The sequence below is a fragment of the Nyctibius grandis genome, chromosome 2 (genome assembly GCF_013368605.1).
Source record: "Nyctibius grandis isolate bNycGra1 chromosome 2, bNycGra1.pri, whole genome shotgun sequence".
Taxonomy (NCBI): domain Eukaryota; kingdom Metazoa; phylum Chordata; class Aves; order Nyctibiiformes; family Nyctibiidae; genus Nyctibius; species Nyctibius grandis.
Window position 1 is genome coordinate 127,148,060 of NC_090659.1, and position 19,962 is coordinate 127,168,021.

General features: G+C 63.9%; 2 protein-coding genes across 12 annotated transcripts in view; one reads left to right on the plus strand and one right to left on the minus strand.

Moving 5' to 3' along the window:
• Nucleotides 1–262: 262 nt before the first annotated feature.
• On the minus strand, nucleotides 263–10,186 carry RHOG (ras homolog family member G). The gene is made up of 2 exons (XM_068420981.1): nucleotides 10,112–10,186; nucleotides 263–2,098 (listed from the first exon to the last, which is right to left on the minus strand). The coding sequence occupies exon 2, from the start codon at nucleotides 2,053–2,055 to the stop codon at nucleotides 1,480–1,482; it is 576 nt and encodes a 191-aa protein (XP_068277082.1). The 5' UTR covers nucleotides 2,056–2,098; nucleotides 10,112–10,186; the 3' UTR covers nucleotides 263–1,479.
• A 1,518-nt stretch (nucleotides 10,187–11,704) lies between these two features.
• STIM1 (stromal interaction molecule 1) overlaps nucleotides 11,705–19,962 on the plus strand; it is a 98,910-nt gene continuing 90,652 nt past the window's right edge. For 9 of the 11 annotated variants that reach the window (XM_068395479.1, XM_068395476.1, XM_068395480.1 and 6 more), the window contains exon 1: nucleotides 12,126–12,452. In XM_068395479.1, the coding sequence (XP_068251580.1) occupies nucleotides 12,344–12,452 (109 nt within the window). In that variant the 5' untranslated portion in view covers nucleotides 12,126–12,343. Of the gene's footprint in view, nucleotides 11,717–12,125; nucleotides 12,453–14,538; nucleotides 14,637–19,962 lie in introns of those variants that run through there. The other 2 variants (XM_068395474.1, XM_068395477.1) reach the window with 2 other exon arrangements.

Sequence of the window (19,962 nt, forward strand, 5' to 3'; positions counted from 1 at the left end):
GGGCTCCCAGGGAGGGGACCTGGCTCCTGCAGCCCCCTGTGCCCACCCCTGCAATGTCCCCATCCCCAATGTCCCCATTCCTGTCCCCAAGCCCCCTTGCATGGGAGCTCAGCGCTCACCCCAGGTGGGCATGGGGGTGGCCGGGGGTCGGGGCTGGCCATGGCAGGGGCACCCCGGGCTCACCGGGGGTGGCTGCAGGGGTGTCCCCGTGCCCGGGGGACGCGTGTGGGACAGCACAGGACACGGGGGGGCCTGCGCAGGTCTCTTTATTTCAGAAGCAGCGACTCGGGGAGCCCACCGGCTCCGCTGCCACCAGGGCCACACGCCCCCGGGGCTGTGCCAGGCTGGGCTCACCCCAAACACCCACCCCGGGGACCCTGCGGCAGGACGGGGCCGTGCCAGCGCTGGGGCTGGCACAGAGGGGCTGGGGGGCTCCCCCCCGTGCCCCCCGCTCACGCAGGGGATGGGGCTGAGGGGTCCCCATGGGGTGCTCGGGGTGGCAGGTCCCCGCGGGGTGTCACGGGGAGGGGGTTGGCCGCTCCGGGCATCCCATTCTCAGGAGGTGTCACCCAAAAGCGAGCTCTGACAGGCAGGGATGGGGCGGGGGTCCCGTGGGGCTGGGGGGTCCCGTGGGGCTGGGGGGTCCCGCGGGGCTGGGGGGGTCCCGTGGGGCTGGGGGGGTCCCACGGGGCTGGGGGGGGTCCTGCGGGGCTGCGGGGGTCCCGTGGGGCTGGGGGGTCCCACGGGGCTGGGGGGTCCCGCAGGGCTGGAGGGGGTCCCGCAGGTCTGGGGGGGGGTCCCGCGGGGCTGGGGGGGTCCTGCGGGGCTGCGGGGGTCCCGTGGGGCTGGGGGGTCCCACGGGGCTGGGGGGGTCCTGTGGGTCTGTGGGGGTCCCACGGGGCTGGGGGGGGTCCCATGGGGCCGAAGCGGGGGGTCCCACGGGACTGGGGGGATCCCACAGGGCTGGAGGGGGTCTCACGGGGCTGGAGGGGGTCCTGTGGGGCTGGAGGAGGTCCCGCAGGTCTGGGGGGGGTCCCACAGGTCTGGGGGGGGTCCCGTGTGGCTGGGGGGTCCCACGGGGCTGGAGGGGGTCCCACGGGGCTGGGTGGGTCCCCCAGGTCTGGGGGGTCCCGTGGGACTGGGGGGGGTTGCACAGGTCTGGGGGGATCCCATGGGGCTGGGGGAGGGTCCCATGGGGCTGGAGGGGTCCCCCGGGGCTGGGGGGGGTCCCATGGGGCTGGGGGGGGTCCCATGGGGCTGGGGGACCCCCAGTCCCTCCGGGGCGGGCAGCCAGTTAGTGCAAACAAGGTCTGTGTTATTAAAGCTGGTGGCTTCAGGCTGGTGGTCCCGGTCCTCCCCGTCCCGGGGTGGGCAGCGAGGCTCAGGGGGGTGCCAGGGTGGGCAAGGGGGGAGGTCTGGCAGCGCCGGGGGGTGGCAGGACCAGGGGCAGGGGCAGGATCGTCTCTCGCTGGTCACGGGTCACAAGAGGACGCAGGGCTTCTTGGGCTTGGCCGGGACGGGGTTGAGCACGGCGCGCACGGCCTCGGTGAAGACATCCTTGATGCCCTCCTGGTTGAGCGCCGAGCACTCGAGGTACTTGACGGCGCGGATCTGCTTGGAGAGGCTGACGCCCTGTTGGGTGGTGATGGGCGCCTGGTTCTGCTCCTTGAGCCTCTTCATGGTCTCGGGGTTGTTCCTCAGATCTTTCTTGGTGCCGACGAGGAGGATGGGCACGCTGGGGCAGTGGTGGCACACCTCCGGGTACCACTTGTGCTTGACGTTCTCGTAGGAAGGGGGGCTGGCGATGGAGAAGCAGATGATGAAGACGTTGGTCTGGGGGTAGGAGAGCGTCCGGAGGCGGTCGTACTCCTCCTGGCCGGCCGTGTCCCACAGGTTGAGGTTTATAGTCCTCCCGTCCACCGTGTTCTGCGCGCTGTAGTTGTCGAACACGGTGGGGATGTACTCCTTGGGGAAGGCGTTGGTGGTGTAGCAGATGAGCAGGCACGTCTTCCCCACCGCCCCGTCGCCCACCACCACGCACTTGATGCTCTGCATCCCCCTCCCCGGCTCGGCGTCCCTCGGGTCCCCCTTCAGCAGCCTGCGGGGAGTGGGGGGGGGGGAGAGGGTCAGGGGACGCACTGGGGGCACCGCGGGGCCCAATGGGACACCCCTGACACCCAGTTTCCTGCCCGCGGTGGGGTGGGTGCCCAGGACCCCCACCCTGCCTGACCCCTGCACCCCCGGGGCGGGCAGGGCAAGGGGGGGGCCTGGCACCAACGCTGCTGTACCCTGTGCCTCAGTTTCCCCACTGCAAAAGCGCTTCCAAGGGAGGGGCATCCCCGTGTGCCTCAGTTTCCCCACTGCAAAAGTGGTTCCAAGGTGGGAGGGGCATCCCCGTGTGCCTCAGTTTCCCCACTGCAAAAGCGCTTCCAAGGAGAAACAGGATCTGGGGGAGCAGGATCAGGGTGATGGGGACAGGAGCAGGGTGATGGGGATGGGGTCAGGGTGTCCCCACAGGCACCCCAAGGTCACCAGTGTCCCCATGGGCACCCCAAAGGTTCCCAGTGTCCCCATGGGCACCCCAAGGTCACCAGTGTCCCCATGGGCACCCCAAAGGTTCCCAGTGTTCCCACAGGCACCCCAAGGTCACGAGTGTCTCCACGGGCACCCTAAGGTCACTGGTGTCCCCACAGGCACCCCAAGGTCACTGGTGTCCCTAAGGGCACCCCAAGATCCCCAGTGTCCCCACAGGTGCCCCAAGGTCACTGGTGTCCCCACGGGCACCCCGAGGTCACTGGTGTCCCTATGGGCACCCCAAGGTCCCCAGTGTCCCTAAGGGCACCCCAAAGGTTCCCAGTGTCCCCATGGGCACTCCAAGGTCACTGGCATCCCTAAGGGCACCCCAAGGTCAACAGTGTCCCCACAGGCACCCCAAAGGTCACCGGTGTCCCCACGGGCACCCCAAGGTCACCAGTGTCCCCACAGGCACCCCAAAGGTCCCCAGTGTCCCCACGGTCACCCCAAGGTCACCAGTGTCTCCACGGGCACACCAAGGTCACCAGTGTCCCCACAGGCACCCCAAGGTCACTGGTGTCCCCACGGGCACCCCAAAGGTCCCCAGTGTCCCCATGGGCACCCCAAAGGTTCCCAGTGTCCCCACAGGCACCCCGAGGTCACCAGTGTCCCTAAGGGCACACCAAGGTCACTAGTGTCCCCATGGGCACCCCAAAGGTTCCCAGTGTCCCCATGGGCACCCCAAGATCACCAGTGTCCCCACCAGCGCCCCAAGGTCACTGGTGTCCCCATGATCACCCCAAGGTCACTGGTGTCCCCACGGGCACCCCAAAGGTTTCCAGAGTCCCCATGGTCACCCCAAGGTCACCAATGTCCCTAAGGGCACCCCAAGGTCACTGGTGTCCCCACGGGCACCCCAAGGTCACCAGTGTCCCCATGGGCACCCCAAGGTCCCCAGTGTCACCATGGGCACCCCAAGGTCACCAGTGTCCCCATGGGCACCCCAAGGTCACCAGTGTCCCCATGGGCACCCCAAAGGTTCCCAGTGTTCCCACAGGCACCCCAAGGTCACCAGTGTCTCCACGGGCACCCTAAGGTCACTGGTGTCCCCACGGGCACCCCGAGGTCACTGGTGTCCCCACGGGCACCCCAAAGGTCCCCAGTGTCCCCATGGGCACCCCAAAGGTTCCCAGTGTCCCCACAGGCACCCCAAGGTCACTGGTGTCCCTAAGGGCACCCCAAGGTCACGAGTGTCCCCATGGGCACCCCAAGGTCCCCAGTGTCACCATGGGCACCCCAAGGTCACCAGTGTCCCCATGGGCACCCCAAAGGTTCCCAGTGTTCCCACAGGCACCCCAAGGTCACCAGTGTCTCCACGGGCACCCTAAGGTCACTGGTGTCCCCACGGGCACCCCGAGGTCACTGGTGTCCCCACGGGCACCCCAAAGGTTCACAGTGTCCCCACGGGCACCCCGAGGTCACTGGTGTCCCCATGGGCACCCCAAGGTCACTGGTGTCCCCATGGGCACCAGCCACGGCCCCGCCACAGCCCCGCAGTGGGATGTGGCGCGCGATGGGGTCACGCCGAGCCCAAACCCCCTCACCCCCGAACCAGCCCGTGGGCACCCTGGGGTGAGCTGGCACCCAGCGGGCACCCACCCCCGTGCCAGGAAAGGCCCGGGCTGAGTCAGCGGGGCCGAGAGGGACGGGGACGGGGCACGAGGGGAAACGCTCGTGCCCATGAGAGCATCGCTGGGACGGGGCAACGGAGCAGGGGGCAGGGGACAGGGGGCAGGGGGCAGGGGGGCCACTTCTCCATGCCCCAGGACCCCTGGGGCTGTGAAACCCCCAGCGCAGCCCGAGGTTGTGCCAAGCAGCACCCCCTTCACCCCCAGTGCCCCCCACCCCGTCACCCCCCAGCCCTGTCCCACAGCCCCCTGCCCCCTTCACCCCCCAGCCCCCCACCCCATTCACCCCCCAGTGCCCCCCAAGCCCTTGCTTGCCCAGGGAGGGGCTTGGTGCCAATACGAGCCCCCCCCAGCAGCCCCAAGCCCCCCTCTGGGTGCCAGGGAGGGGGCACATGGGTGGCAGGAGGGCTTCAGGCTCCGGCCCCCCTCGGAGCTGCCCCTCTGCCCCCCGACCCGTCCCTGGGGCCATGGGGCACCGGAGGTGTGGGCCCAGCCCCACGCCCTGGCCCCACGGGAGGGGAACCGGAGGAGGAAGAGGAAGAGTCAGAGCATGGCGGGGGGGTCTGCGTGGGCTCAGCACCCCCCACCCCAGCGGGACCCCGGCCACCCTCGGGCGCTCGGATGGGATTTGGGGTGCTGGAGGGTGGGTGGGCGAGGGGGGCACCACGACCACCCCCCCCGCATCGCCACCCTGGCACGGGAGAAGCGACTCATCGCGGCTGCGGCAGAAAGGGGAACCAAAACCCGCCACCAGCCCCCCGGCGCGGGGGGTTCCCACCGGGGGAGCGGAGCAGCCGCCCCCGTGGGCTCCCCCCTGGGTGCTGGCCTGGCCCCGCGGCCCCCAGACCCACCCGGCCTGGCCAAACCGAACCGAACCGAACCGAACCGAACCAAGGCAAAGCTGCCGTGTGGGCTGTGCACCCTGCACCCCACACCCTGCACCCCACACCCCACACCCTGCACCCCACAGCCCGTACCAGGCACCCTACAGCCTGCACCCTGCACCCCACACCCCATACTGGGCACCCCACACGGCATGCCCTGCACCCCACAGCCCACACCCTGCACCCCGCACCCCACAGCCCGTACCTGGCACCCCACACCCCGTACCATGTGTCCTGCACCCCACACCTCGTACCATGCACCCCACACCTCATACCATGCACCCTGCACCCCACACCCTGTACAGGGCACCCCACACGGTGCACCCTGCACCCCACAGCCCATACCGGGCACCCCACACCCCATACCATGTGTCCTGCACCCCACAGCCCGTACTGGGCACCCCACACAGTGCACCCTGCACCCCACAGCCTGTACCAGGCACCCCACACCCTGTACCATGTGCCCTGCACCCCACACCCCGTACTGTGTGTCCTGCACCCCACACCCCGTACCATGCACCCCACACAGCATGCCCTGCACCCAACAGCCCACACCCTGCACCCCACACAGTGCACCCTGCACCCCACAGCCTGTACCGGGCACCCCACACCTCTTACCATGTGTCCTGCACCCCACACCCCATACCATGCACCCCACACGGCGTGCCCTGCACCCCACATCCCATACCAGGCACCCCACACCCCTTAACGTCTGTCCTGCACCCCACACCCTGCGCCCTGCACCCCACACCCCATACTGGGCACCCCACACCTATTACCATGTGTCCTGCACCCCACACGCCATACCATGCACCCCACACAGCATGCCCTGCACCCCACATCCCATACCAGGCACCCCACACCCCATAACGTCTGTCCTGCACCCCACACCCTGCACCCTGCACCCCACACCCCATACCGGGCACCCCACACCCCACACCCTGCACCCTGCACCCCACATCCCATACCAGGCACCCCACACCCCATAACGTCTGTCCTGCACCCCACACCCTGCACCCTGCACCCCACACCCCATACCGGGCACCCCACACCCCACACCCTGCACCCTGCACCCCACATCCCATACCAGGCACCCCACACCCCATAACGTCTGTCCTGCACCCCACACCCTGCGCCCTGCACCCCACACCCCATACCGGGCACCCCACACCCCGTAACGTCTGTCCTGCACCCCACACCCCGTACCAGGCACCCCATACAGCGTGCCCTGCACCCCACAGCCCGTACCGGGCACCCCACACCCCCGTACCATGCACCCCACACCCTGCACCCCACAGCCCGCACCATGCACCCCACACGGTGCACCCTGCACCCCACAGCCCATACCGGGCACCCCCACACCCTGTAACGTGTGTCCTGCACCCCACAGCCCATACCAGGCACTCCACACCCCATACCATGTGCCCCACATGGTGCACCCTGCACCCCACAGCCTGTACTGGGCACCCCACAGCCTGTACCGTGCACCCCACACCCCATACCATGTGTCCTGCACCCCACACCCCATACCATGCACCCCACACGGCGTGCCCTGCACCGGGCACCCCACACCCCGTACCGTGCGCCCTGCACCCCACACCCTGTACCATGCACCCCACAGCCCATACTGGGCACCCCACACCCTGTACTGTGTGTCCTGCACCCCACACCCCGTACTGGGCACCCCACACCCCACACCACACACCCCACACCGTGCCCTGTACACCCCAAGCACCCCACTCCATGCACCCCACCCCGGGCACCCCCCTGGCACGGAGCAGAGCCCGCAGAGCCGGGCAGTGGGTCCATCCCGGACAGACGGACCAGCCCGGGGTGACCGGGGGCTGGGGGTCAGCGGGGGGGAGCAGCACGGCGCGGCCCCCCCGGCTCAGCAGGCAGAGGAGGAAACTAATAAACCCCATAAATCCCGAGTAGGGACCCCGGGGGGCCCCGCACCGCCGTGGGGACGGGTTCTGCCACGGAGTCCCGCTGCCCCGGGTGCCCCCGGCTCTGCCCCAGGCGCTGCTGTCGGGGCTAAAATAACCCCGTGCTGAGTCGGAGGGTTTGGGTTTCCCTCATTTTCCAGGCTCGTCGTGACTAATTTCCTCATTTTATTTCCCTCCCGGCCACTGAGCTCGGCCGCCGCGTCCCGCTCGGCTGCTCCCTGCCCTCGGCCTCCTGCCCTGGCCAGCGTTGGCCAGGGTGGCATCGGGGGGACGCTGGGATGGACGGAGGGATGGTGGGGGGATGGATGGATGGATGGGGTGTTGGGGGATGGATGGATGATGGATAGATGGGGGATAGATGCGGGATGGATGATGGTTGGTTGGATGGATGGATGATGGATGGATGATAGAAGGATGGCCAACGGATGGATGATGGATGACGGTTGGTTGGATGGATGGATGATGGATGGATGATAGAAGGATGGCCAACAGATGGATGATGGGTGGATGAGTGGATGGATGGGTGATACATGGATGGCTGATGGATGGATGATGCATGGATGGGTGATAGAAGGGTGGCCAATGGATGGATGATGGGTGGATGAATGGATGGAAGATGGATGGATGGATGGGTGATAGATGGATGGATGATGGATGGGGGGATGGATGGATGGATGGATGGATGATAGAAAGATGGCCAACGGATGGATGATGGGTGGATGGATGGATGGATGGAAGAGGGATGGATGGGTGACACATGGATGGATGATGGATGATGCATGGATGGGTGATAGATGGATGGGTGATAGATGGATGGATGATGGATGGATAGATGGATGGATGGGTGAAAGAAGGATGGCCAATGGATGGATGATGGGTGGATGAATGGATGGAGGATGGATGGATGGATGGATGGGTGATACATGGGTGGATGATGGGTGGATGGATGGATGGATGGATGGAGGATGGATAGATGGGTGATACATGGATGGATGATGGATGAATGATGCATGGATGGGTGATGGATGGATGATGGGTGGATGAATGGATGGATGATGCATGGATGGATGGATGGATGGGTGATACATGGATGGATGATGGATGGGGGGATGGATGGATGGATCTTACTAGATGATAAGATGCTGGATCATCTTACTAGATGGTCTTTAAGGTCCCTTCCAACCCAAACCATTCTATGATTCTATGATTCTATGGATGGATGGGGGGATGGATGGGTGACAGATGGATGGATGATGGATGATGGATGGAGGGATGGATGGGGCCAGCCAAGCCAGGCCACGCTCCGTGGCCTCAGGCTGAGAAGCACCTCTCGGCACCACGGTCACATCCGGCACGGGATGCCCGGCCCCTGCTCCCAGCCCACGTGGGGCACACACCACACCTACCACGAGCTGTGCCGGCCTCGGGCCCTCTGGCATCACCACAAACACCTCAGCACCCATGGGTGCACCCAGCTGCCCGCACCCCGCGGTCCCAGTGCCAGTCCTGCTGCCCACCCCAGCCGAAATGCCTGCCAGCAGCGGGACGGCACCGAGAGGAGGCACAAGCCAAAGGAGGAGCTGGTGTTTGACCAACGGCACAGCACGTCCCCCTGCTGCCCCCCGTGCCAGGAGGGGAAGGCAAGGGCGGGGAGGGGACTGCAGGGCAGAGCAAATAAGAGGACACAGCCTCAAGCTTGGCCAGGGGAGGGTCAGGTTGGCCATGAGGAAGCATTTCTTCTCAGCAAGGGTCATTAGCCATTGGAAGGGGCTGCCCAGGGAGGTGGTGGAGTCACCGTCTCTGGAGGGGTTTAAGAAAAGCCTGGCCATGGCCCTTAGTGCCATGGTCTAGTTGCCATGGTGGTGTCAGGGCAATGGTTGGACTCGAGGAGCCCAGAGGGCTCTGCCAACCTCAGTGATTCTGTGTCTCTGAACACGTGTCGCAGCGTGTGGCAGCGTGTGCAAGTGGCGTGTGCGTGGCAGCGCGTGTGGGTGCAGCGTGTGTGTCGGCAATGACACACGGTGCAGTGGGTGCAGTGGGTGCAGTGTGGTGCCCCTGGCATGCGGTGCAGCCCGTGCAGCGCCAGGCAGGCTGTGCAGCGCCCGTCCGTGTGTGCAGTGAGCGGGGCGGCGTGAGCAGTGCGGGCAGGGGGAGCGTGGGGTGGCGGGTGCAGTGCTGGTGGGTGCTGTGGGTGCTGGTGGGTGCAGTGGCTGTGGGTGCAGTGGGTTCTGTGCCGGTGGGTGCAGCTGCAGTGGGTGCAATGAGTGCCAGTGGGTGCAGTGGCGGTGGGTGCAGTGGGTGCAGCTGCAGTGGGTGCAGGGGGTGCAGCGGCGGTGGGTGCAGTGGATGTGGGTGCAGTGGGTGCAGTGGGTGCCGTGCCAGCGGGTGCAGCAGCCCCACGGAAGGGGTCGGGCCGTGCCGGGCCGGTTCTGTCCCCGCTCTGTCCCCTCAGCTGCCGGCCCCGCTCCCGCACGGGGCTCCGCTACCGGGGCCGCTCCCGAACCCCCGGACCCCCGTTATCCCCCGCCCCGCTCCGGGTGGGTCCCGGTACCGGCGCCCCCGTTATCCCCGGACCCCCGTTATCCCCGGACGCCCGTTATCCCCCGCCCCGCTCCGGGTGGGTCCCGGTACCGGCGCCCCCGTTATCCCCGGACCCCCGTTATCCACCGCCCTGCTCCAGGCGGATCCCGGTACCGGCGCCCCCGTTATCCCCGGACCCCCGTTATCCCCGGACTGCCGTTATCCACCGCCCCACTCCGGGTGGGTCCCGGTACCGGCGCCCCCGTTATCCCCGGACGCCCGTTATCCACCGCCCCGCTCCGGGCGGGTCCCGGTACCGGCGCCCCCGCCCTGGCTCCAGGGGGCGGCTCCTCCCGACCCGGACCCCGACTCGGTCCCGGTACCGGCCAGGATCCCCGGGATGGGACCCCAGGATCGGGCCCCCCCCCCGGGCAGCGGGACCCCGGGATGGGACCCCGACAGCGGGACCCCGCTCCCTCCGCGGGTGCCCCCGCCCCGGTACCGGGACCCGGCCCCCCCCCTCCGCCCGCCCAGCGCAGACCCCCAGCCCCGCACTCACCGCGGGGCATGGCCGGCGGGGCCGGAGCGGCAGCAGGACGAGGAGGAGGAGGAGGAGGAGGAGGAAGAGGAGGAAGTCTGCAGCCGCCTCCTCCCGCCGCCCCGGGCGGTCCCCGGAGAAACTTCCCCCCCGCCCGCCCCGCCGCTTCCTTCCTCGGGCCGGGCCGGGGCCGGGGGGGCCGGGGCTCCCCTCGGGACTGTGCCCGGGGCGGCGGAAGGGAGCGGGGGGGGGGTCCCGGGGGAGGGCAGCACCCAGCGCCCCTCGGTCCCCCCGCTGCCCCCCGGGGCCTCCCCGCCCGGAGCGGGGTCCGGCTGCTGCCCAGGGGAGGGGGCTGCGGGAGCCGGGCTCGGGGTGCGGGACCCCGGGTGCGGGTGCGGGACCCGGAGTGGAGATGTAAGAGCCCAGGGCAGGGGGTGCGGGACCCTGAGTGGGGGTGCGGGACCCCGGGTGGGGGTGCGGGACCCGGGGCTGGGGGTGCGGGAGCTGGGCTGGAGGTGCGGGACATCAGGTGGGGGAGTGAGAGCCCAGGCTGGGGGTGCGGGACCCGGGACTTGGGGTGCGGGAGCCCCCCCGGTGTCCAGCACCGGGCTGCAGGGCCAGGGGAGGATGCGGCAGGTTGAGGACAGGACCCCGGTGCCTCGGAGCCCCGCACCCCCCGGCCCGGCCCCCTCCCAGCCCCTGGGACACGCAGCAGCAGGCGGGGGGCGCCTCCCCGTGTCGGTCCCCCCCGGGACCACCGCAGACGAGGGTCCCGCAGCCCCCGGTGCCAGGCTGGGAGCAGTGACCTTGCCCTCCCGTGGCCCCCGCCCTGGCACCCACCCGCTCCTGGCTCGGGGCAGGGTGGGAGGTGCTCGGGGGTCTCGGATGGCAGCGATGGGGACAGGGACGGGGACACGAGGGGGGTGGCAGGCAGGGGAGGTGACAGCCCCTGCCCGAGGGCTGCCGTCAGGGTCTGGGTGGGGAGAGATGGGGATGGGGTGAGGGGACAGTGGGGACCAGCTGCCCGGAGGGGGGGAACCGAGACCACCCCGCTGCACCCCGAGGGGGATCCGCAGGGTCCCGGGGCTGCTGCAGGGGCAAAGCCCCCCGAGCACGGCCTTGTCGTGCTGGGTCAGGGCAGACCCAGGTGCTGTGAGGGTCCCCACAAGGACCGGGTCCCCCAAGCTGAGGGTCCCCACAAGGGCCAGGTCCCCCCAGCAGCACCTGAGGCAGCCCGGTACTCCCCATCCTGCATCCTGTGGGGCTCAGGCGTCAAAATGGCTCTGTCGCGATATGTCGGGGTGCTCCGATGTGTCGGGATGCTCTGACAAGCCTTCCCCGAGGCTAGAGGCGGGTGACATCCAGAGGTCACCCATCCAGGCGTCACACGGAGCCGCCCCTGCTTAGCTTCCCCGCCGCGCCGGCGGCCCGCGCCCAGCCTGGTCATTCCCTTCTGCGCCCGCCAGAGGTCGCTGCGGCTCAGCGGCGTGCGCGAGGAGGCGGGAGGAAGCGGAGGGGCGTGGCCAGCTGCCCGCCTCTGATTGGCCCCGCCCCCGGAGGGTCCGGCACGGCGGCGGGTGGCTCCGCCCCCTGTCAGCGAGCGTGCGGCGGCGGCGCCAGGGCCCGGTGCGCAGCGGCGCGCGCGGGGGGGGCGGGCGCCTGGGAGAGACCACCGCTACGGGGGGGGGGGAGAGAGGTGTCCCGGGAGTAAACCGTAGCAGCGCGGGGGGTGTCCCGGGAGAGACCGCTGCTGAGGGGGAAGCGGGGGGAAGGAGCGGACCGGGGAGAGGTTATCGGGGGGGGAGCGGCAGGGTTATCCCGGTAGAGACCACTGCTGAGGAGAGGGGAGTGCAGGGTTGTCCCAGGAAGAGACCACTGCTGAGGAGAGGGGGGAGGCAGGGCTCTCCCGGGAGAGACCACTGCTGCGGGGGGGGGGGGGGGGTGAGCGAAGGCTCTCCCCGGGAGAGACCACTGCGGGGGGCGGGGGGGTCAGAGCCCGGTTTCCGGGGGCGGGCGGGAGCCCGTGGCAGTTGCCGGGTCCGGGCCGGGGCCAGCGGGGAGAGGGGCCGGGCGGGAGCCCCGGGAATAACCCGCGGTCTACGCAGCCGGTGGCGGCCGCAGGTCGCGGAGCGCAGTCCCGGAGCGCCCAGGGGACGGTGGGGAGCGGCGGAACCGAGCGGCCGGGCCCCGCGGCGGGGCCGATGCCGAGGAGGAGCTGACAGCGGCGGGCGCAGCGGCGAGGCAGACGCGGAAATGGATTTGCGGTCGGGAGTGGCCGTGTGGGTCCTGTGCGGCCTCCTCCTGCAGCAGGGCCGGGCGGAGCGCTCCCCCGGAGCCCACCTGGACGAGACGGCCATCGCAGGTGAGAGCGGCGGCACCCCGGGGCCTGCGCCCCGGGCCTCCCTCCCGGTGGGTCGGGCTGTGCCCCGGTGCGGCCGCTGTTCCCCCGCCGGGGCCGGCACCGGAGCCCGCGGCCCCGGGCGGGTTCCCCTGCGAAGGGGCAGCGAGCGGGGCCGCTGCTCGGGGGGTGGGTGAGGGCTGCTGCCGCCCGCGGCCCGGCCCGGCGCCCCGCAGCGCTCGGGGCAAGGGTCGAAGGGCCAAAAATAACCCGTGTTTGTGTTTGCGGTGGCCTCCGGCCGTTTGCTAACGAGGGGGTTTTGCAGAGAGTTTGGGGTCGTGGCTCGGTGTGTTCAGCAAATGCCGGCGTTTGTGTAATTTATTTTTGTAAGGGCTTCCCCAGGGGGTGAGGGATGCCCAGGGCTGGGTAACCCTGGCATGCCCCTGGCCAGCCCGCTCCTGCCCTCGCCCTGCCCCGGGGCAGAGCCTTCCCCACCTCTCTGCCCCGAAGAGGAGAGATAACAAAAACCTAACATCCAGCTGTTCTGTTTTCCCCCTTATTTCCCTCCCCTCTGCTCCAAAAACCAACAACCCAGCAAAAAAGAAAGGAGCAGCCAAAGCCCCTGTGGACTCGGGTGGATTTTTGCACCGGGAGCCAGGCTTTGGTGGCAACGCTGCTGCCAGAGCCAGCCTCGGCCGAGGGCTGGGGCTTCGGGAAGCCACCGTGGGCACTGGTGTCTGCCGTGTGTCCTTGTGGCAGTCCCTGAGGTCAGAGCTGGGAGCCCGCTCGATAAAACGTGCGTTTAATTGTCGGTGACGAGACAGAAACCCTCAGCTCCGCGCCTTTTCGTTGCAGCAGCGCCGAGTTCTAGCAAAAAAACCTGGTGAGTTGTGTCCTGCGAGCGCTGCAGGTGGAGAAATAAACGGGGTTTCTGGAGGGGGAAACTCCTGCTGAAGCTGGAGCGCTGCCGGCCCGTCTGAGCACGACTTTTGCTTGTCAGCGAGCATCTGGGTGGCTCCGCACCTCCACCGCTGGCATCCGCAGCCCGGATCCGCTCCGGAGGGTCCCACCTGGCGCAGGCTTCCACGAGGGATAACGCGCTGGTTCAGGGGGGTAAAAAAGGTGTTGAGCACCTCTGAAGCCCACCTGAGGTGGGGAAGCTGCTCCCTCACCCAGCTCTGCAGGCCCCGGCGCTGCCGGAGGGGTTCTGGTGCCGGTGGAAGGTGCAGGTGTGGGCGTTGGCGTTGCCACAGATGAAAGGTGCCGCAGCGGCCGTGCCGGGAAGGCATTTCGCTGTGTGTCGGGAGCTGGTTGGTGAGAACAGGGCCCGGCCCTGGGACCGGGGTATCAGGCGAGCGATCGGGAACTCGGTGTCTGATTCCTGGGCAGGCAGATTGTTTCATCTCGCTGACGGGATGATTTATGGTGAATTATTTTTTCCTTAATCCTGACTGCCCGCTCGCTGTTCTGTAAGGAATTGCTTTTTATATTCTTTATATGTGCTCCTAAATCCTTAGGCCGGTTCACATCCAGTCTGCTCCATTAAGGAAACTGGATCTCCGCAGTCCTGATGAAGCAAGGTTTATGCCTCCAAGGAATTTCCAGCTGAGTTATTTTTGGAGGCCCTGCAGAAGTGTGGCAGCCGTGGTGATTCAGCTGCTGACTTGCTCTTCTCTCTGAGCCGAGGCAGAGCAGGGAGCAGCCCAGGGACCTGGTCTCCTTAATAAAATCACCTCCAGGTTGGCTTTTCCTGACAGAGAGGTACTTTTTGTTACTCTCGTTTTTTCTAGTTGCTTCTGGGTTTAAAAACCAACAGCCCAGCAAAAAAGAAAGGAGCAGGCAAAGCCCCTCTGGGCTTGGGTGGCACCTTGCGAGGGAATAGCTGGTGACAGGTTGAAACCCAAAACGTGCAGGTGAATATGGCATTTGTTGGCTCCGAATGCAGGTTAACTCGCAGCGTGTCCCTCGCTGGGGTAGCCGGGAAGTCCCGTGGTGCCCGTCGCGCTCTGCTAACGCAGCTCGGAGTTAACGCGTCCTCCGAGATCACTTGGCCATTTGCTTTTTAGCTTTCAGAGCTGCTGCTGCTGGCGGCTCGGCACAGACAGCACATGACGCTTGGCCTTACGGGGGTCCCTGGAAGCAGAAAATGAGGGCTGTGCCGGCTGCCCCCGCGCCTGCGCCAGCACACGCTCGCACCGGGAGGCAGAGGTAGGTGTCTGGCGGCTTTTGAAAGCGAAAGGGTTCATTTTTGACAGATTTTTGAAAGTGAAAGCGTTCTTAGGTGTCTTTTGTTGTGTTTTTTTTTATTTTATCATGATTTTAATGATAAAAAAATTGGCAGCACCGGTCACTTTTCCCTGGAGCAGTGAAATTTTTCAGGAGGTGAAGGGAAGTGCTGCTTGCAGAGGGCAGAAGCGTGAGTTTTAGCAGCGTTGGCTCGTTGGGCTTGATTGATTAGATTCCTGTGCACACCCATCAGCATGTTTATTGAGTATTAACTTATGGTTCTAATCCCTGAGATTTTTTTTTTTTTAAGTAAGCGTTTGAAACGGGCGGTTTGATCCACAGAGGAAAATCAGAACTGGTGAGTGAACTGCGGGGAAAATCAGATTTTCTCCTGGCTTTGACTTGTTCGTTGCTGGCGAGTGCTTGAGCTTTCATCTTTTCCTGCCTAGATCAGACTGAAGTTTGGTCACGCTCAGAAGCGCAGGAACCATTTCGTGAGGCGCGGAGCTGGAGGTGGTGTGTGCTTTAGACACACGTTTCACACACGGTGTCATGAAGAAGGAGGCGGCCGGTCCCCCGCCACCGCGCAGGATGTGCTCACAGTCACCCTGCCGTTATTGTTCTCACCCGCTGGTGGTTATTTTTAGCATGAATTTGTCTTCCAGCCCTGAGATCTTTCCTACACCCCACTCTAAACGGGGTGAGAGAAGCTCCACCTGGACTGATATCACTCTCAGGTGGTGGGTTTTTTTTTCCTCTTTCCAGTTACTCGCTGTAACCTGTCAGTTGCCCGAGTCTAAGCTATTTAATGCAGGTTGTGTTCATTTTTCTGTTGGCAACAGTCCTGTCAGAACATCATCTGGGGCAGTCTACAACTACCTGAAGGGAGGTTGTAGCGCAGTGGGAGTCGGCCTCTTCTCCCAGGCAACCAGCGATAGGACAAGAGGACACAGCCTCAAGCTTGGCCAGGGGAGGTTCAGGTTGGCCATTAGGAAGCATTTCTTCTCAGCAAGGGTCATTAGCCATTGGAAGGGGCTGCCCAGGGAGGTGGTGGAGTCACCATCTCTGGAGGGGTTTAAGAAAAGCCTGGCCATGGCACTTAGTGCCCTGGTCTAGTTGCCATGGTGGTGTCAGGGCAATGGTTGGACTCGATGAGCCCAGAGGGCTCTTCCAACCTCATTGATTCTGTGATGTCAAATGTTTTATGGAAGTTTTACGTGCAGCGTCAGCTGTTTTGGTCAAAAGTTTTTAAATTTTATCTCAAGAAGAATAGGAAGCTTGCTCGATAGACTTGCATTAAATCACATTAACTGGTACCAACGAGGTTGCTCTTCTTAATTTTTCCCTTGATTGCCTTCTGCGCAGGCCAGCGCGGGTGGACGGTGAATCACAGACTCACAGAATGATTAAGGGTTGGAAGGGCCCTCTGGAGATCACCCAGCCCAACCCCTGCCCAAGCAGGGTCACCCAGAGCACGTTGCACAGGGTCGTGTCCAGGCGGGTTTGAATATCTCCAGAGAAGGAGACTCCCCCCTCCCTGGGCAGCCTGTGCCAGGGCTCTGGCACCCTCACACCAAAGAAGTTCCTCCTCATATTCAGATGGAACTTCCCGTGTCTCAGTTTGTGCCCGTTGCCCCTTGTCCTGTCGCTGGGCACCACTGAGAAGAGTCTGGCCCCATCCCCTTGACACCCCCCTGAGGTATCTGTGAGCGTTGATAAGATCCCCCCTCAGTCTGCTCTTCTCCAGCTGAACAGCCCCAGTTGAGGTGTCGTTGCTGCTGCTTGCTCTGGGGACCTTTATATTGGGCCCAGCGGGGCCGGTGAGGAGCTGGACCCCTCGTGCGGTGGTGGCACGGGACAGAGTTTGGCATTTAAATCCCTGGAGGGATTCAAAAGCCATGTAGATGTGGTGCTGAGGGACATGGGTTAGTGGTGGACTTGGTAGTGTTAGGTTAATGGTTGGACTCGATGAGCTTAAAGGTCCTTTCTAACCAAAACGACTCTATAAAATTCCCTCTAATTTATACACTGGCACAACAGCTCCTCTTTCCCTTCCTTTGTCCTTCTCCCTGCGCCTGTCTCCTGCTTCTATGTCTTGGTTCCTCGATCACAACATTTCTGGAGTCGTCTTTGCTCTTGTTCGGGTGGTGTTTTGGGGGAAAAAAAATTCTGCATGAGGATGTTTTGTCCAAGCACTGTGGTTGGGAACTCCTGCGCTCGTCACCCGAAGGTGTGGGGTTTTAGTGGAAGTTAATCCTTTGCTACGAAATCGCTGGCTTGGAAAGTGATCGTTTGTGGACTCTGAACTCGTGGTGAAATCAGTTGGCATATGAAGAGCACGTGGGCTTGGTGGTGTCTTTTGAAAGCTCGATGCAGACCTTACAAGGTGGGAATGCAAACAGATGTTTACACCTTCATCTACCAATTAAATATTCTCGTCGCTAGTTGCTTAGTTAATGAAACATGATGTTAGTGCGTTTATTTCGTGGTGCTGAAGTTTACGTCACCCACCACGATGCCAAAATCCACCTTTGTCCTCTATTCTTTTGCCAGAACCTCTGATTTCATCCACTGCAGCAAGTAAGGTGTGTTTATGAGTTGCCTTTAGAAAAATTCTTATCGTTTGAAGTCAGCAGATCGGCATAAAATGGGTGGTGTTAGGATTGAGGTGCCGTGGATCTGGCTGCTCTCTGGTGTTCGTTAACCTCCTGGTGCTGTGTGAGCAGAACCACTGCAGGGTTTCATCCCCCGAATCACAGAATCACTGAGGTTGGAAGAGCCCTCTGGGCTCATCAAGTCCAACCATTGCCCTGACACCACCATGGCAACTAGACCAGGGCACTAAGGGCCATGTCCAGGCTTTTCTTAAACCCCTCCAGAGATGGTGACTCCACCACCTCCCTGGGCAGCCCCTTCCAATGGCTAATGACCCTTGCTGAGAAGAAATGCTTCCTAATGTCCAACCTGACCCTCCCCTGGCCAAGCTTGAGGCTGTGTCCTCTTGTCCTATTGCTGGTTGAGAATGAAACTCATCTCGAGGAATCGCCACTCTGAGAGCTGGAGAAATTGTTTTGTTTTGGCATCCAAGTGCAGCCTGGTGTGGGAGAGGGTTGGGGCTGGACGGGCGTGCGTCTGGGCTGGTAGCGCTGCTGGGGAGCTCCTGGCTCCTGCCCGCTGGTTCTGTGCCCTGTGTTGGCCGAGAAGCTTGGCGCGATGCTCGGCTGGATCGGAGCGTGGGGTTTGTGGGCTTTTTAAGATGTTATTTATTTGAAAAGCAAATTTCTCCGTGCCTCCCAGGTGGTATTTTCAAGCAGGCAGCGTTGCTGGTGGAGCTGCCGTGCCGGTGCCCGGGTGCTGCCCGCTGTCACGGGGCTGGAGCAGGGCTGAGCTCTCTGAGGTGCTGGTGCAAGGACAAATAAAGCTCGTGTTTGGACTTCCCAGGCTACTTGTGGCCTTTGCCCTCACCACATCCCAGGGGGAGAAGAAAACCTGACTTTAACTTTGGCCGCCTGGGAGGCGTAGCGGGGAGGCTGAGCTGCCGGAGCACAGCCCTGGGCACCGGAGCAGGGATCCTGTAACCCCCGGAGATGCCTGGGGAGGAAACAGACCCGGCAGGTGAGGTGGTTGTGGAGCCTTTTCGCTGTCTTCATCGCGGAATTTAATTTTCTCAGGGCCCCATCCCTCCATCCCCTGCGGTCTGTGGCAGCTCCGGCTGCGCGGGGCCGTGCCACCACACACGGCATGGAGCAAGGTGTAGCTTGGGTTCCTCCGGAGATGTCCTGGAATGAACTCCCACAGGAAAGAAAAAAAAGAACAAAAGACCATGGCAGACTGTCTTTATCCCCTGCTTCAAACTGTGCCTTTCGACTTGGCCTTTCCTGAGGCGAGGCAGGGCTACGCATGGACACGTGTGGGGAGTCCAAAGCAGCCGTCCTCCTCTCCATCCTTTCCTGTCGGGAGGAGATGAAACAATCCAGATGAAACTGTGTCCAGTTCTGGGCCCCGCACTTCAAGAAAGATGTTGAGGTGTTGGAGCGAGTCCAGAGGAGGGCGACCAAGCTGGGGAAGGGTCTGGAGGGTCTGACCTCCGAGGAACGGCTGAGGGAGCTGGGGGTGTTTAGCCTGGAGAAGAGGAGGCTCAGAGGTGACCTTAGTGCAGTCTACAACTACCTGAAGGGAGGTTGTAGTGAAGTGGGAGTCGGCCTCTTCTCCCAGGCAACCAGCGCTAGGACAAGAGGACACAGCCTCAAGCTTGGCCAGGGGAGGTTCAGGTTGGCCATTAGGAAGCATTTCTTCTCAGCAAGGGTCATTAGGCATTGGAAGGGGCTGCCCAGGGAGGTGGTGGAGTCACCATCTCTGGAGGGGTTTAAGAAAAGCCTGGACATGGCACTTAGTGCCCTGGTCTAGTTGCCATGGTGGTGTCAGGGCAATGGTTGGACTCGATGAGCCCAGAGGGCTCTGCCAACCTCATTGATTCTGTGAGTCTGTGATTCTGAGACTGGGGTGTTGTGGTTCCTACTGGGGCAGCTCTGGGATTCCTGCTGAATGACCCTCCTTCTTCCCGGGGGGGTCCATCTTCCCAGGGGCGGTTCAGCTGCTTTGGACCCCCTGCGGGTACCTGCTGAGGACGGACGGTGCTGGGAAGGGGAGATGGGACTTGGGGTGAAGATCTGGGAATCCCTCCGGTCCACGGCTGGAACGGGAGATCTGCTCACCCTTCGTTACAGCACAGTCAACTGCTATTAATAACGAGGCCTTTTGGCCTCTTTTCTGCCCTCCTTGTCCCAGAGCGCAGCCTGTGGGACCTGCTGCTTCCCCACCTCCCGCCCTGGGGACTTTAATTTGCTTCTGCAGTTTGGGAGGTGGTTTATGCGCGTGTCGGCGAGGGCTGTGTCCTGCTGACCCGTCTGCCTTCGCTTGTCTGATCTGATCCAAGTGGGGCTCTCTGGCAGACTTTAATTTCTCCTTTACCTTCATTTTAATCAGCCCCTGCAGTCCTGCGTGATTAATTATCTGGCACCTCCGTGGCTCCGCTTCATTTTTTAGCAGTTGATGCCTGTCCTCGGGCAGGCTGATGGACTCTTTAATTAAGCCGCTGCTCCGTTACTCCTGCAGCACACGTGAGCCTTGAGAAGCCTCTGCCTCAAACTGGGAGCCCGTGTGTTATAAACCAGCATCGTGCCAGCACGGCTGCCCTGGGAGCTGGGTGTTGGGCGCCGGGGTGGGACCGTTACCGGTGAATTGTTCTGTTGACTTACTAAAGGACACGGAGCTGTTGGAGCGAGTCCAGAGGAGGCCACGGAGATGC

Excerpts from the sequence above, each read along its gene's own strand:
- RHOG (XM_068420981.1), bottom strand. The coding sequence starts at position 2,055 with ATGCAGAGCATCAAGTGCGTGGTGGTGGGCGACGGGGCGGTGGGGAAG.